The sequence below is a fragment of the Capra hircus genome, chromosome 29, assembly GCF_001704415.2.
Source record: "Capra hircus breed San Clemente chromosome 29, ASM170441v1, whole genome shotgun sequence".
NCBI lineage: Eukaryota > Metazoa > Chordata > Mammalia > Artiodactyla > Bovidae > Capra > Capra hircus.
In genome coordinates this window covers 1,500,848-1,518,173 of record NC_030836.1, presented here as the reverse complement: position 1 = coordinate 1,518,173, position 17,326 = coordinate 1,500,848, and the positions used below count along the sequence as shown (strand labels likewise).

At 43.8% G+C, this 17,326-nt stretch overlaps 1 protein-coding gene across 1 annotated transcript in view; it reads left to right on the top strand.

The window, feature by feature from the left end:
- Nucleotides 1-17,326, top strand: part of FAT3 (FAT atypical cadherin 3) — a 656,439-nt gene that overhangs the window by 623,678 nt on the left and 15,435 nt on the right. Inside the window, exons 21-22 of the mRNA XM_018043498.1 lie at nt 582-1,050; nt 15,273-15,426. Of these exons, the coding sequence (XP_017898987.1) occupies nt 582-1,050; nt 15,273-15,426 (623 nt within the window). The remainder of the gene's footprint in view (nt 1-581; nt 1,051-15,272; nt 15,427-17,326) is intronic.

Genomic DNA, 17,326 nt, shown 5'->3' with positions numbered 1-17,326 from the left:
ACGTGGCCTCCTTCACCCCCTACAGCACAGTCGCACAGACTTTCTTGGGGCATATACATGTGTTTCTGGGCTTATTAGACTCATGGCCGTGTCCCCGCTCAAACAGAAGCCCAAGGAGGACAGGGGTGACACCCTGCTCGGTGGTCCTCACAGGCACTGCCACTCTGCTTGGCACACAGTAGATGTTCAAACAATATTTGTAAATGAATATTAATGAGTTTACAGAACTCACTCTGTGCTGGTCATAGTTTGGAAGGGCGCACAGAACAAATGACCCCCCTAAACAGAAGACTGCGGTGAATTTTTAAAGGATGAAGATGGGCACAATAGGAGTATTCTGAAATATTAGTGTGGATTTCTGAGCCTGCACTCCTATTGCTAATTACAAGACAATTTGTGAAATCTCAGGTATGCATTTGCATGGCATATAATGAGGAGAAAGCGTAATTATTAAAAACCAAACCATAGCAGATTTGTACGTGGATCAACAGCCAAGTTGGGAACGGGGGTTGGGAACGGGGTGCCCAAGAGAGCACGGCCAGATGCACGTTGAAAAGCACCCCGGTGTTGGTTCCGCACAGATCGTGGACGGCAGGCTGTGGTTTCAGCTGGACTGTGGCAGTGGCCCCGGCATCCTGGGCATCTCGGGCCGTGCAGTCAATGACGGGAGCTGGCACTCAGTCTTCCTGGAGCTCAACCGCAACTTCACCAGCCTGGCCCTGGACGACAGCTACGTGGAGCGCCGCCGGGCGCCCCTCTACTTCCAGAAGCTGGGCACCGAGAGCGCCATCTACTTCGGCGCCCTGGTGCAGGCGGACAGCATCCGCAGCCTGACCGACGCACGGGCCACGCAGGTGCTGAGTGGCTTCCAGGGCTGCCTGGACTCTGTGGTGCTGAATGACAATGAGCTGCCGCTGCAGAACAAGCGCAGCAGCTTCGCCGAGGTGGTGGGCCTGACGGAGCTGAAGCTGGGCTGCGTGCTCTACCCCGACGCCTGCGAGCGTGGGCCCTGCCAGCACGGAGGCAGCTGTGCCGGCCTGGCCTCCGGAGGTGAGCGCCCTGGGCTCCCGCCACCGGGGGGGGGGAGGCTGAGGTGGGGGGGATAGCGGGTGGGATGGTGGGGGGAGGCAGACCTGCCAGACCACTCTCTCAAGCATCACCAACCCAAGCGCTCTCCCAGAGAGGTGGATTCCGCCCGTGCTGGCTCAGCCTCTTAACCCCCTGATGGAAGTTGGCAATTACAGGAGCCAGTCGCTTTGCAGAATCCCAAGGGCTCAGCAGGCCAGCTGCAGGGGCCTGCAAGGTGCTGTCTGGAGCCCTCTCCCTATCCTCTCTACACCTTCCCAGGTCTCAGCAGCCTGAAGGAACAGGATGCCCTTTGAAGTATCTGCCCCCTTTGGACCACTTGCATATCACTGCAGAAAGACTGGTAACAATCTGAGTCGTAATGACCATGCACTACCCTTTCACAGGCAGACATGGGACTTTACTAGAAGCTAAAGGGCACCTGAGGGTGAATACACCACCCTAGAAACAGAAGTGAAGAGATGTTTTGGAGGAAGCTTTTAAAATGTGTGTATTACAAACAAGTCTAGTGCAACTCCAAAAGAACAAGGAGAAGGCAATTTACATGAACTATCAAGACAGTCAATGAGAGCAATGATGCTTTACCCCAGTAAAATTTTCCCCAGAGATCATGAAGAGGACAGAATGGAGTAGGCAAAAAAAGGGGGAGAGAGGCAGGGATGGTGTGGATTTATAGAGGGTTTCTGTTGTATGAGGGGAAAGCTAAGACTCTTTCAGAGTCTGAAGATGAAAGAATCCCTGACTTTACTCAGATGCAGGATCTGAGTTAACGTAAACTAGGTCAGGCTCTCCTGGCTGAAGGCTTTGCCATCTGATTCCACTTCAGGCCCTCTGTGGAATCTCTCAGTGGGAGTGTGATTAGCAAATTTAAACCTTCCTCACAAATCACATAGAGATTCCGCTGTGTACATTACCATCTACTGTTGGTGAAGCCCAACTCCAAATTTAGACTCCATTTTATTATTAGAATGTTGCGAACTGCCCATGAAATGATGTGTTGCTGAAACACAGACGCCAAACACTGAAGTTATTTAGGCTTGCCGATGTTACTGCCGCACTGAGGGCCACATGCCCTGGGGGGAGATTTCTGCTGTCTCAACTTAAGAAATCTATTTGCTTTTTTTACTGTCTCAGCAGTATATGTAAATAAAGGGTTGTTATGGTGCCATAATTCTCGAATGATGGGCAGTAGCTATACTTCAGTGGTTCTGTAAACCAGCCTATTATGACAAGTCATGGCCAGTTTTTCACCAGCCAAAACAATTCTGCTAGTGTGAGCTATCCATGATATATATAAAGGGAGCATATAATTAAACTGGGTGGAAATAGAACACCACTCCATGTCAAATACTGGGTCCACAGCCACAAATTGTAACATACTTTTAACGGTGGCAGGATGTTGTTTTGCTGGCAAAGCTATGGGTTTCCACAATGGGTTAGCATGAAAATAATAATAATCACTGTGTTAAGGAAAAAGACTGAGGGAGCTTGTTTTTTATTCAGTGTGTATTTTAATTTTGTTGTTGTTCAGTTGCTAAGTCATGTCGGACTCTTTGCCAGCCCGTGGACTGCAGTATGCCAGGCTTCCCTGTCCTTCACTGTCTCCCAGAGTTTGCTCAAACTCTTGTCCATTGAGTTGGTGATGCCATCCAACCATCTCATCCTCTGCCACCCCTTTCTCCTCCCACCTTCAATCTTTCCCAGCATCAGGGTCTTTTCAAACGAGTCAGTTTTTCACATCAGGTGCCCAAAGTATTGGAGCTTCAGCTTCAGCATCAGTCCTTCTAATGAATATTCAGGACTGATTTCCTTTAGAATTGACTGCTTGGATCTCCTTGCAGTCCAAGGGACTCTCAACACTTTTCTCCAGCACCACAGTTCGAAAGCATCAATTCTTCAGGGCTCCTCCTTCTCTAATTACCATAAAAATCCCTGAGCTAAGTCTTCAGTGCAGGTATGTTCGTTAAATATCTATGACCCCCATCAGAAACAGCAGTTTTCCTTTGTTTTTAAAAGCTCATTTGGCTTAACCAAAGTTCAGGACTGAGGACCCGCCTGCCATATATTGATACTTCTTCACATGGTCTAAAGAACGTGTTTTCCCTTCCCCAGGGACCCAGCTTTGCCCATAGGTTGCATCTGCTGTCAAACACCTCATTGTCCCTTGCTCTCCAGCTTCCCCCTATACTTGGATTTGGGATTGGGATTCTGTGGCAGGTATTCTTTCTTCCAAGGGAATAAAGTCTTCCTTTTATCAGCTCAAGTCTTTCCTGTCTACTGGGAGCTCATGTTTTCCTGAAACAAAGTATCTTTCCTCATCTCCCTCTCCCTTCTCCCAAACCTACTACCTCTTATGAGAGAGGTAGTTGAGAGGACCCAGTGGTCCTTATCTCAGGACCTGCCCCACCACGCATGGTCCAGAAAGGGCAGTACCGTGCACAGCAGTGCTGAACCCGGGCCAGCAGACTCCTGGCAACTCACCAGGAAATCCAAGAGGACTTGCTTCCATGGGGACCACAGAGCCCTCTTCTGAAGAGGTACCTATTTGCTGCCTGGCTATCGGGATTGGGGTCTTGGCTTCTAGAAAAGAGGAGAGAGAATCCATTTTCTTGCCCCACTGTCTGTTCTCATGCGAGGACTTTTTGCTGGGTCCCCCTATCCCATCTGCAAATTCCCTTAATGAGGCGCACCCAACCTCCAGGGTCTATTGCCTGATGATCTGAGCTGAAGCTGATGTAATAGTAATAGAAATAAAGGGCACAATTAATGTAATGTGCTTGAATCATCCCCAAACCACCCCTGGTCCATGTAAAACTTGTCTTCCACCAAACCTGTCCCTGAGTGCCAAAAAGGTTTGGGGACTGCTGCCCTAAATTGAAGAGAAGTAGATGGCAACCCACTCCCGTATTCTTGCCTGGAGAATCCTGGGGACAGAGGAGCCCAGTGGGCTGCTGTCCACAGGGTCGCACAGAGTCGGACACGACTGAAGCAACTTAGCATGCATGCATGCAAGCCCTATATTGGTGCTAAATAGTAGGGAGGTGTGGGGGGGGGGGCAAGAAGAGGCAGAACCAACAGTTTGGCTTTAACTCATATCTGTGAACTATTTAGCTAATTATAAGGTTATTTAAAATAAGGGAGAAATCATCTCAGTTGTGAGTGACGATTTAAAAAGAACAAGAAAGAAAAAGAGAAAAAAAGGAGACTGTCATTAATGAAAGAATATTCATGCCTGGAAGAATTCCCTCTGGCTACCAGGGTATCTAATCACAGGAAAAGAGTCTTACTTCCCCTGATCAAAGGCTAGAATGCAGGGAGCAGTCAAAGAGGAAATTTGAGCTGGAGAAAGTAGAGCAAGGTGCTTAATGACTCCTTGCACATGAGCATGTTGATAACACAGTTATCTGAACATCTTGCTGTTGTTGCAACCCTGAGTTATGTGTCACTCTAAAATTCCATGACACCTATGTTTCTACAGTCATTCTCTTGGACCTTAGAGGATGCTGGAGGATATTGGTCATTGGCTGTCCTGGTAATCCTCTACTCTCAAATCGTGACAGTCTTAGCACCAGGCTCTTGTTCAGAGCATTCAGAGTTTTAAAAGTGGGCAACTCAGACCATGAAGCAGATTTCTTTCAGAGAAGCAAGATTCTGCTCGAGCCACTTCCAAACCCACTCAAACCCTTGACAAGGCTGCCAAGTCTGCTAGCTCAGAATGGCATGGTCAGCAGATTTGACCAGTGTTATACCTCTGGCTGTCCCACAAGCCGGCCATGAGAACCCAGGGGAGTCAGAGCCCAGAACACTGACTTGTAATAAGAGGGTAATTATGACTCTGAAAATCAACCACAGAGGGAAGGCTCTCTCTTGGTAAAGCCTTAAAGTTATATGTATTTCATAAACATGAGCTGGAAATAGCAACCACCATGGAATAGAACTAGCCTAGTCCCACTGTGACCCTGTGCTTCCAGACCCAGTGGGTCGGCAGCAGCCCAGGGAGCACCCACAGTCTGAATATGTGGGTCTAAGTCCTTGGAGTATCATCCTGCTCAGCTGAAGCCCGTGACCAGAAAACACAGTTGCAGCTAAACTTGTATATAATTTGGCAAAGCAGTGTGGCAACCGAGACTGCCAGGCAGAAACACTCATTCAGGTGGCTTTCATGAGACTGAAAACTTAACTTAAAAAAAATTTTTATCTATTTTTAATTGATTGATGATTGCTTTACAATATTGATTTGATTTCTGTCATACATCAACATGAATTAACCATAGGTGTACATATGTCCCCTCATTCTCGAATCTCTCTCCCACCTCCCACCTTTTCCCACCCCACTAGGTTATTACAGCTTAATCTTAAAATGAGAAGTTGATAACTTTCCGTGATAGAGTCCCATTTGTTAGCATGTCAGTTTGTTACTATGTCCTTGAGCTGTGGTAAGCACCTTGTAAGTGCTTCTGTGCTGAGATACAGTTCTCACCCAAATACTCTTGTTGTTGTTCAGTCGCTAAGTGTGTCTGACTCTGTGACCCCATAGACTGCAGCACGCCAGGCTTCCCTGTCCTTCACCATCTCCCAGAGTTTGCTCAAACTCATGCCCATTGAGTAGGTGATGCCATCCAACCATCTCATCCTCTGTCCTTCCCTTCTCCTCCTGCCTTCAATCTTTCCCAGCATCAGGGTCTTTCCCAATGAGTCAGCTCTTTCCATCAGGTGGCCAAAGCATCAGTCCTTCGAATGAATATCCAGGGTTGATTTCCTTTAGGATGGACTGGTTTGATCTCCTTACTGTCCAGGGGACTCTCAAAAGTCTTCTCCAGCACCAGTTTGAAAGCATCAATTCTTTGGTGCTCATCCTTCTTTATGGTCCAGCTCTCACACCTGTACATGGATCAGTGCTATTCTTTGCTCCCCTCAACTCCCATTTTTCTGATAAAGAAGTAACCAGCCCACTGTCACACAGCTAGTAAGGTCGGGAAACCAGGACTTGATGTCGGTTTGTGGAACTCCTGCTCCCTGCCTCCAGCCTTCACTCTTAACCTTTGTTACTCAAAATGTATTCCAAGCAACAGTAGCAGCAGCATCACTGGAAATGTTAAAAATGCGGCATCTTAGAATAAGTCAGAATCTGTGTTTTTAACAAGATCCCTCGGTGGTATGCTGCTTTCTCTCTCTCTCTGAACTGCCCTGAACCTCCCCCCTGGAAAAAAAACAAGTTCTATTCTGTTTTTGTGTGTTGAATATAGTATTTCTCAAACTCCAAGGTGCCTCTGCACCACCTGAGAACCTGATTAAAATGAGACCTTGTTCTAGAAGACTCTTTTGCTTGTTAAGGAGAAAGGAAAATCTGTTGACTTGCCTTGGTCATTCTCTGTCCACATCAGAGGAACCTTCTGCTAGGTCACTGAGTTGTATTTTGCAAATTCCTGTACTACCAAAAAAAAAAAAAAATTATCAGTGAAAAGTTTGGAGAAAGTAAAAGATCCACACCTACAAATCAGAATCTCAGAATCTGCAAGAGTAGAATTCAGGCATCTCTGTTTATAACAAGCCCCCCAAAGCCTATGCAGTTCTGAACTTGAGAACACTGACATTTGAGAAGCCCAATAAATTCTGTATTTGCTAGAATGTGAATCAGTGAATTCCAGGAGACAAAGAACATTCAGAAATTGAATGTCAGGTGCACAGCCTGCATTTTGTAATAATTGCTTTAATGTAAAGATTGAACTTTGTTCCTCAGAAGTTTGGGGTCACCCTGAGCTCCTTTTCAAAGGCAAAAGTAATAGTGTGTACCTTCCCCCCTAAGCAACGTGCATGAGGCAGCAAGTTCCCAGATGTTGTCAATAGCTGGGCACAGAAACATCTTCAGTTACAGGGTGACCTGTGCTACTTCGGGTGATGTTTTGGGCCCCTAACTTGTAAGTGTCTAGATTAATTCAGTCTATCAAGCTCTAATCAATTGCCTGACTTGTGCGAGGCTCTGTGTTAGGTTCTAGGGTCGTGTTGATGTTTCTGTGACCAGCGGATCCACTTAGGTGGCCTCCCTCCCTTCATGACTGGCTTAAAGGAATTGGGCAGGTTTCCTGTGTATGCTTAGTCCACTGGCCCACTTAGCATCAGGGGACAAAAAAGCCAGGCTCCCAGATAATATACTGTGGACAAATTTGACTAAGATTTGAAGGTTTTGAGGGGGAAAAGTTTGTTTTTTTTTTTCTGGGTGTCTTTCTTCTAAATACTGAATTAACTTTCTGGGGATTACTTTAGAAAAACCTCATGGTAATAGCATTAATAATATTTTATTGATCCTAATAGAAATACTGAAAACCCTAAAGCAGTCAAATTTTGTGCAGACACAAAAGAACATGCTAGAAAGTGAAATGTTACAGTGTGCTTAATGTTGTTAACACAGTAAGTGTTTCTGGATCTTCAAGGAAAGTATTAGAGGCTCAGCCCAAAGTACAGTGTGGGAATTGTGAGCCAGCTTTCCTTGGGAAAGTTAGAGAGCTCCCTTTCAAAAGTTTTCATCTCATGAAGTCTGAAGGTATTGCATGGGCCCTGCTTGGTGAAAGAGGAAAGTCTCAGTGACTTCAAGTTGAGGGGGTGAAGTAGTGACGGAGGCCATAAGCCGCAGCTAAGCTCACTCCACTTTTGGGTGGCATCCCACGTAATAATGTGGGCAGCAGTTTTCTCAAGCTCACTGAGACTCACATGGACAGAAGTTTCAATATTTCCCAATAAATAACCTACGTGCATGTTAAGTCACTTCAGTCGTGTCTGACTCTTTGTGACCCCATGGACTATAGCCCGCCAGGTTCCTCTGTCCATGGGATTCTCCAGGCAAGAATGCTGGAGTGGGTAGCCATTCCCTTCTCCAGATACTGCTTACAAGTCAGAGTTAAAAAACAACAACAACAACAACAACAACAACTCATGGCTTTCCATTGTTTGATTATGAGCAAGAGAAACGAAGCTGATTTCTGAATCCATTCTAATTACAGTAATTACAACAATAAAGCACCTAATGTTTGTGGGCTGCATTGTGGTTGATGAATCCAGAAACCTCATTATCCTCTATGAGTGGGTATGAGTGAGGCTTAATTATCAGATAAAAACGGAGGTTCCTAGAGGTCAGGCAGCTCAGCAGATGGGAAACAGCCAGAACTTAGATGTGGACCCACCACATCACAGCCCTCTCCCCAAATCATAACACTCCTGAAGTGTCTAAATGCAGTCCATAACTGAGCAAGCACAGTGGTAATGCTGGCTTCAGATCCCAAGTGCTAGTCGCACATTTGCCATTATTTCCCCCTTTGTGCAGAAGGCAGCTATTTCCTTATCAAGGAGGCAAAACTGAATCAGGATGATGCTCACCTCCACCAAGAGAGTGGGGCAGAAGGTGCAAGTCATCACTTGAATGAATCAGGTCGGAAAACAACTACTAAGTCAAAGGAGTAAGGTGGAAATGATCTTGGTTATTTGCCTACACGGTCCAAATTCACTCTGTAATCGCTCAAACCATTTCTGTTTATTGCATGTAATAGGTTTTGCCGTGTTCTTATTTGAGCAAGGAAAGGAGAGGGCATTTTAAGTTTTTCTGGGTGCAGATTTCAAAATCATCTGCGTCAGCTGTAACTAGTATCTCAAGCAAGAGCATAGCTTTGAGCCAAGGCTTTAAATACACTTCTCCTTTCATAAGGATTTGCCAAGTGATAATTGTGTGTGTGTGTGTGTGTGTGTTTTTACATGTGTATCTCAGTGCTAGCAGGACAATTATCTTATTTTTATTAACTTTTTATTTTGTACTGACGTGTAGCCAATTAACAAACAATGTGATAGTTGCAGGTGAACAGCAAAGGGACTCAGCCATACATATACATGTACCCATTCTCCCCCAAACTCCCCTCCCATTCAGACTGCCACGGAACACTGAGCAGAGTTCCATGTGCTAGACAGTAGTAGGTCTTTGTTGGTTCTTATTGTTGTTATTTAGTGGCTCAGTCATGTTCAACTTTTTGTGACCCCATGGACCGTCACCTGCCAGGCTCCTCTGTCCATGGGATTTCCCAGGCAAGAATACTGGAGTGGGTTGCCGTTTCCTTCTCCAGGGGATCTCCAGGGGATCCTCCAGAGATTGGACCCACATTTCTTAAGTCTCCTGCATTGCGTGGTGGGTTCTTTACCACTAGCACCACCTGGGAAGCCCCTTGTTGTTTATCTATTTTAAATACAGCAGAGTACATGCCCCTCCTAAACTCCCTACCTATTCCTTCCCCCCATCCCTCCCCCTTACAACCAGAAGCTCATTCTTTTATATGTGGAATCTAAAAAGGAAATGATACAATGAATTTACTTACAAAATAGAAACAGACTCAATTATCTTTTGTAAGTCTGGAAAATGGTATAGAGTGGCATCTCCCACTTGTTGACTATGTAACTTTGGGCAAACAATCCTATGTAAGATTCAGTTCCCATTTTTCAAAGTAATAGTACTCTCAGCATAGGATTCTTATCAAGTATTAAGTGAGATAATGTATGGAAAGCTCTTAGCATTTTTCCTAGCATGTAAAAAGCTGTTGTTTTTGCTAATAGTTTCCTTATTTGATATTTTCCAACCCAAGAAAAAAGAATCCACTCTTTTGAATAAAACTTTGAGATTATCCTCTGAATTTTTTCTTTCATGTACACAAAAGTGTTAAAATATTATTTGTGATCAAATAATGTCTAGCCATCTTTTGAATTCCCTCTATTTGTACTTTTATATGGTAATGCTTTGGAAAAACAGAAGCTTTAATATGCTGTTATCTTTATTATGATTATTTGGCTCCCTGAAGGGTGTCTGATGCTGTCCATCTCCCTGCATCTCATTGGCTCCTTGGAGAGTTGTGGGGAGCCTAGTAAGTGGCAAGTTCTAGCTTAGTGACACGTTCCAATGCCAATACAGTCTTGCAGAAATATTTGAGAATCTGAAAGTCTGGATTCAAGTTCAAATTCATCACTTACTAGCTGTACATACTTGAACAAGCAACTCATCTCTCCAACACTCCCAGGGAGTTAGGGCATTAATAGAGCCTCTTATTTTCTTTCATGGAATTTTGTGATCCTTCATAGAATGACAAAGTGATTTTAAGCCACTAAAACATTACATCACTTAATATCATTATGGCAAACTTGCTGATATTATAAAAATTATTAATAGTAATAAATGATAATGAGATCATAAATAATACTTTGTTAGAATGAGTTAATTTTATTAACAAGCCACTTTCTCAAAGGCTTAATAGCAAATATAACTTTTCTTTCATAAAAAAAAAAACCTGACTATTTAAAAACAATTGCTTTTCCCTTTCAGCATGTTAAGGTAAAAATCTCTCCAAATTTAAAGTTCTGAAATCTTCCCTGGTGGCTCAGAAGGTAAAGAATCTGCCTGCAAGGCAGGAGACCCAGGTTCCATCCCTGGGTCAATCAGATCCCCTGGAGAAGGGACTGACTACCCACTCCAGTATTCTTGCTGGGAAAGTCTCGTCGATAGAGGAGCCTAGTGGGCTACAGTCCACAGGGTCACAAAAGAGTCTGGTATGACTGAGTGACTAACACTCACAAAAGCAAGATGTCTTGCAAAGGGCTCTGCCTCTCTTGTCCCATGGGTTTGAGATCAGGAGAGCAGATCCTGGAGAGTTTGCTTCTGTCTTTAATAAACAGAGAAATTCAGATAGAGAGTGTGATGAAGTGTCTGTTAAACATACAATTCAGGAGAAAACTGAACAACTCGGGACTCTGGAGCCAGACTGCTGGGGTTCAAGTCCACTCTAGTTTCATGACTACATAATCCACTTCTCTGTACCCATCTGTAAAATTGGAATCATAAGAATAGTCCCTTTATCGCAGACTTGTTTTGAGACCTAAATGAGTTAATACAAGTAAAGTGCTTAGAACTGTCCTTTGTTGTTGTTGTTCAGTTGCTCAGTCACGTCTGACTCTTTGCAACCCCATGGACTGCAGCAGGCCAGGCTTCCCTGTCCTTCACTATCTCCCAGGGTTTGCTCAAACTCACGTCCATTGAGCTTGTGATGCCATCCAACCATCTCATCCTCTGCCCCCTTCTTCTCCTCCTGCCTTCAGTCTCTCCCAGCATCAGGATCTTTCCCAATGAGTTGGCCAAAGTATCGGAGCTTCACCTTCAGCACCAGTCCTTCCAATGGACATTCAGGGTTGATTTCCTTTAGGATTAACTGGTTTGATCTCCTCACTGTCCAAGGATTCTCAAGAGTCTTCTCCAGCACCACAGTTCGAAAGCAACTGTCCTTGATCCATAATAAAATGTCACTAAGTGTTAGCTATCATCATCACCATCACCTTCAAAATAGACATCTAATTTTCTCAGGTATAGAACAGGGCTTCTCCTTGTGCAGGATCTGTAGTGATCTCTGTGCTCGTAGGTGGTGTTTTTCTGTCCTTGTATCCCTATCCCCAGCTGTCCTGGTAAACCAGTTCTCTAAAAATAAAAGCCCTGATCTGAGTGTTTGCTGATTTCCATGGTATAACTATGATTCCCAGCCTGGCTGGCATCAGGCTACCAGTCATTTAATAACTATCTGCCAACTTCCTGAACACTTAAAGTCAGTACCCCCAACCTTAGATGAGCCAGCTCCAGCGCACCACTGCTGATGGCTTAGACATGCAGTGGCAGTGAGAAGGTTAACCACTCAGGCTGGTGGCTGCATCAAGTAGCGCTAAATGATGAAAAGCAGGAGGAAATATGTGGGAGTACAGTGGTGCCTGGAGGGCGGGCCTCACTTTAAATTCTGATTGCCCAAGGTCAGAGACGCCAAATCAAAGAAATCAAACCCGTAACCCTGTGTAGAATCCAGTTTCCATGATAGTCAAATGCCCCTTATTTTTAGACAGTCCCTCCTTGCCCCTCCCTGACCCCCACTTACTTCTGCTATAGTTTGAGAAACAGCCAGAAGTTTGTCAAATAGGAGCTGGAGAGGAGGAGTCTTACCTGGGCTGACTGCCCTCCCCATCCTCATCAATGCTGTGCTTTGCAGATTCCTGGTTCTCCTGCCCCTCCCTTTAGTCTAAAAAGGAACTGAGTTCCTTCTCACAAGTCACTCTCCCTCTAAACAACATGCCACCCTCACCAAAGACTAGCCAGGTGACATAAAGGAGCATTTTTTCCCAGTTACAACTGTTTTCAGCAATCCCCACTTCCCTTTAGGTGAACAATTTCCCAAACTGGAGAAAAAATTGCCCCAAGTCAGCAGCATAATTTGAAGTGAGCATCCTGCCCACAGACTTCAGGCCAGCTGTCTCTGGACACAGCTTGCATCAACAGTGATCTTTCTTTATAAATTGATTCTCTGATGTTTCACTGCATACAATCATGATGTCCTCCTGTATGTGAGAGTTCTCTGGAGTGTGGAGTCATTACGGAGAGCATACACTATTTCAATCTACAGATTATTAATTATCTTACACCTGCAGAGATCAATCTACAATATTCCAATATCAATCACTGACCACTGGGGGAAGCAGAGATTAACCCAAGAGCCCTTCTAATAACAGTGAGGATGGTTATTTGTGGACTACAGTAAATGTGATGTGCTCATTGCATGCTGAGACCCACACACTTCTTCCACTACTGCCCAGTCCCCTACCTGTTAGAAACCAGGTATTCACCCTCCCTCTGAACAGGGGATAAGGGTCATTACTGTGGAAATTGACCCACCCAAGGATACTGACACAGTATCATAGTTGACAAGCCCCACTGATGTTCTCAGAGCTTCCTATCAGATTTCTACTTTTCTTCCACCCTGTATGAACTGCAGTATGAACTGATAAGCCAGGATTATCAGACAAGGAATGAAATCCTCTCATTTAGAAGATAAGGACTGCCTTAAGTTTCCCCAGAAAACAGAAACTATAGGATAGATGAATAGATAGACAGATGATTCATGGATAGGTATATAGATTATAGGTACATACGGAGGGAGAGAAACAGAGAAAGAGAGAGACTGATTGATTTTTAAGAAATTTGCTCATAGGATTGTGGGACTGGCAAGTCTGAAATTTATAGGGCAGGCCAGCCGGCTAGAAATTCATGAAGAGCTGATTTTTCAGTCTTTGATTTGAAATCCTCAGAGCTGGAAATTCAGCCAAGATTTCTGTGTTGCAATCATGAGGTAGAATTCCTTCTTCTTAAGGCTTTCTTTTGAATAGGTAAGATCCACCCACGTTATTTTTCCAATAGTCATGTATGGATGTGAAAGTTGGACTATAAAGAAAACTGAGCGCTGAAGAATTGATGCTTTTGAACTGTGGTATTGGAGAAGACTCTTGAGAGTCCCTTGGACTGCAAGGAGATCCAACCAGTCCATCCTAAAGGAGATCAGTCCTGAATTTTCATTGGAAGGACTGATGTTGAAGCTGAAACTCCAATACTTTGGCCACCTGACGTGAAGAGCTGACTCATTGGAAAAGACCCTGATGCTGGGAAAGATTGAAGGCGGGAGGAGAAGGGGACGACAGAGGATGAGATGGTTGGATGGCATCACTGACTCAATGGATATCAGTTTGAGTAAACTCCGGGAGTTGGTGATGGACAGGGAGGCCTGGTGTGCTGCAGTCCATGGGGTCACAAAGAGTCACGACTGAGCACCTGAACTGAACTGAGCTGAACCCACATTATATAAGATAATCTGCTTTGTGCATGCATGCTAATTTGTTTCGGTCATGTCTGACTCTCTGTGACCCTATAAACTGCAGCCCACCAGGCTCCTCTGTCCATGGGATTGTCCAGGCAAGAATACTGGAGTGGGTTGCTATGCCCTCCTCCAGGGGATCTTCATGATCCAGGGATCAAACCCACGTCTCATTATGTTTTCTGGATTGGCAGGTAATTCTTTACCACTGGCACCACTTGGGAAGCCCAATCTGTTCTACTTAAAGCCAACTCATTGTAAATATTAATCACATCAACAGATACCTTCAAAGCAACATCTAGACTAGTGTTTGTCCAGTAACTGGGCACTAGAGCTTAGTCAACTGGACATAGGAAGTCTGCCTTCACAGAGACCAAACCTCAGAAACAGATAAAAGCGACTTGGAAGAAACTATACAAGGAGAGTGCTTCATTAACATATTATCAATATCTTTAGAGAAATAAGAGGAGATATTATAACCACAAAACAGGAGCCAGATAATATGTGTTTTAAGAAAATAAAAGCTCAACGAACAAAGTAAGAGCCTTTGGAAAAATTCAGCATATATGACAATTTCAATAAAAGTTTCAAAAGATGATAAACTCAGAAAGTAAGGCAAAACCCCATAAAGGTGTAATATGAGAGAAAAATAAAAATTGAAGAAAATCCAAATGATCTGACATCCAAACCATAAAACTTCCATAAAGATAGAACAGAGAAAATAAAGGAAAGGAAATCATCAATGAAATAAAGAAAATTTCCCAAAGTTGTTACGATTTACAGATTGTGAGATCCCACTGAGTACCCAGGACCGGTTGAAGTAAACCCACACATAAGTGGACATCATTGTGAAAGCTCAGAAAACTGGGCGCAAGAGAAGGCCTTCCAAATTGTTAAGAGAGGAAAAGAAACCAGGTCACACACAGGAACCAAAATGACTTTGGATTTCTCAAAAGTAACACAGAGGGAATTGCTTAGAATTCCATACATAACTTAATTATTTAAAAAAGGTGTAATAATGGAGTAAAAATACGTGCAGCTGTGTGATGTCTCACTTGACCTCATGCACACCCCTTCTCAGGAAGCTGTTATGGAAGAGATCGAGTGACATGAGCACAGTACCTAGGTAAAATCCTACATAGAGACACCCTATCTGTACAGTAGCAGTGTGGTGGGGAAAGCGTCTTCCTTCACATCCTCATCTCTGTTCTTGGGATCTGTTCCCTGGGTATCTTTTTACCGTTCTTACTATCATTCATGTATGTGGTTAATTAGATGAATTTCTGTGGACTAGCACGAGCTACAAACCATTACGTGGCATTTTTGTGGCAAGATGTGTTCCAAGTTGAAAATAACCAATTTGCTAATCATCTTTGGAATGTGGGCCCTGTTCCGAGGAATTAGGAGGCCACGTTACGGCAGAGTCTGTGCACGCTGAGCATCAGCAGCAGCATCCGTGGCTCACAAGCTCCTCTGTTTCTCCAGGTTATCAGTGTACTTGTCTCTCCCAGTTCACCGGGAGAAACTGTGAATCTGAGATCACAGCCTGCTTCCCAAACCCCTGCCGGAATGGAGGCTCCTGCGACCCCATAGGAAACACTTTCATCTGCAATTGCAAAGCTGGGCTCACTGGAGTCACGTAAGTGCGATTGTGCAGTTAGTCTTTTTCTACGCTGCCTCTTCGTGCTAAGAAAACAAAACTAACTGGGGCAAAATACCCACTACTGATAGGATGGGCAAAGGGTTAATACCTGTACATGAAGAGTGCTTACCAAGGCCTCAAATGTTATCGGGGTTATCTCTGGGGAGTGGGGTTATGGGCAAAGTACATTTTTACTTTATTCTTCTCTACATTTTCAAAAAGTCATATAAGTACTATGTGTTATATAATCTGTAAACAATTCTTTTAAAGAAAGTCATCTATGACCATAATGTTTCCAGTATAATTCTGAGACAGATATGCTATGCATTCCCCAGAACTCATCAACTGGACTTTACTGCCTAGGGTTTTATGATCATCCTGAGAAACTAAAGAGTTACCTTTCCTTTGAAAATCTTTTATTCCCCCAAGAATGAGGAAAATTAAAGTGTTAGCCAAATGGAAAGGGAATGTTTTCAGTTCTGAGTAAAACACCACTTTAACCATCCTTGATGGTTTTAGAATTATATGTGTGTGTGTGTATATATATATATATATATATATATATATATATATATATAATCTCAAGCAAAGTGATATTCTAATTACAGATCAGTCTTATGTATTCATTAAAGCAAATCTCCTGAGGACTTTACCAGGAAATACTTAGCTGACTTTGAATCGTTGGATGTAATTTAAAGTAATAAAGCTGCATTTATTTTTAACTACTCTGTGATTCTGACTAATTTCCAGCTGACCTGGCCTCAATCTGTTCACATTAGGGACGTTTGACTACATTTTAAAAGGTGGATTACCAAAGATATACGTGATCGGACCTTTTAAAACGAACATGTCGGAACAACTGCAGAAGTAGAGGGCAAGGAAGAGGAAAGACTATATTAACTTAAATAACGTTAAACTCAGAGGAAGACTTACATGTTTGCCTATTTTAACTATACTCAAAGCAAGTCATGGATTGCCTCAAAGAGAATAAAGTGATTTACTTTTCATTAGAATGCTTTAGTCATTTCCCCCCCTGCTAATCTGAGTTAGCATTAGCCTTTAACAGAAACACAGGGACTTCCCTGGTGGCCCAGTAACTGAGAGGCCACACTCCCCATGCAGGGGCCCCAGGTCCCGTCTCTGGTGAGTTAACTAGATCCCACATAAAGTAAATGAAAATAAATTTTAAAAACCTAAGCATAGAATCTGGAAGATAAACACTGCTACGTAGCCCTCCACCCACTGCCTACATATGCCCCATTACCCTAGCTTCCCAGAGAGACCAAAAATTACTATGTTCATTAGAGGGAAATGTCAGAATCAAAAACTTTCTCCTCCTGGGAAACTCTGTATAGGGTGTCTAGGTTCATAGCTCTTTATATGCAATTCTACAATCCTCAAAGCTCTAAGAAGTAAAAAGATTGAGAATATAATCGTGGCAAACATTTGCTGGCAAAACCAAGCAAACCATTCCGAGGCTATTCTAGTCTTTATTTCCCTCATTTAGTGTGACTATCCATATGTTTCACTGTAGAAACACTGGTATATTTGGTGATAGGTCCTATGCCAGTTTGTGGGATGGGGTGAGTATTTTACATAATATGAAAGACACGTAGTGTATGTCATTTCTAAAATTGCAAAATTTTGCATTCTGAGATCCATCTGGCCTGGAGCATTTGAAGACCAGTATGTCTTCAACAGCATTTCTGTCTTCTTTTTCCACACCGTCTCTTCTCTCCCAGGACAGCCCTTTCCTCCCCACCCAGCCGGGTAGGTTCAGAGTACGGGAGAGAGGGCATTGGCTGGTTGGTAGGAAGCCCTTCGCGTGATGGGGGCGTCCTGGGTGGGCATAGAAAGCCCATGCATCTCCCGTGTACCCGGCATGACGTCATTTCTG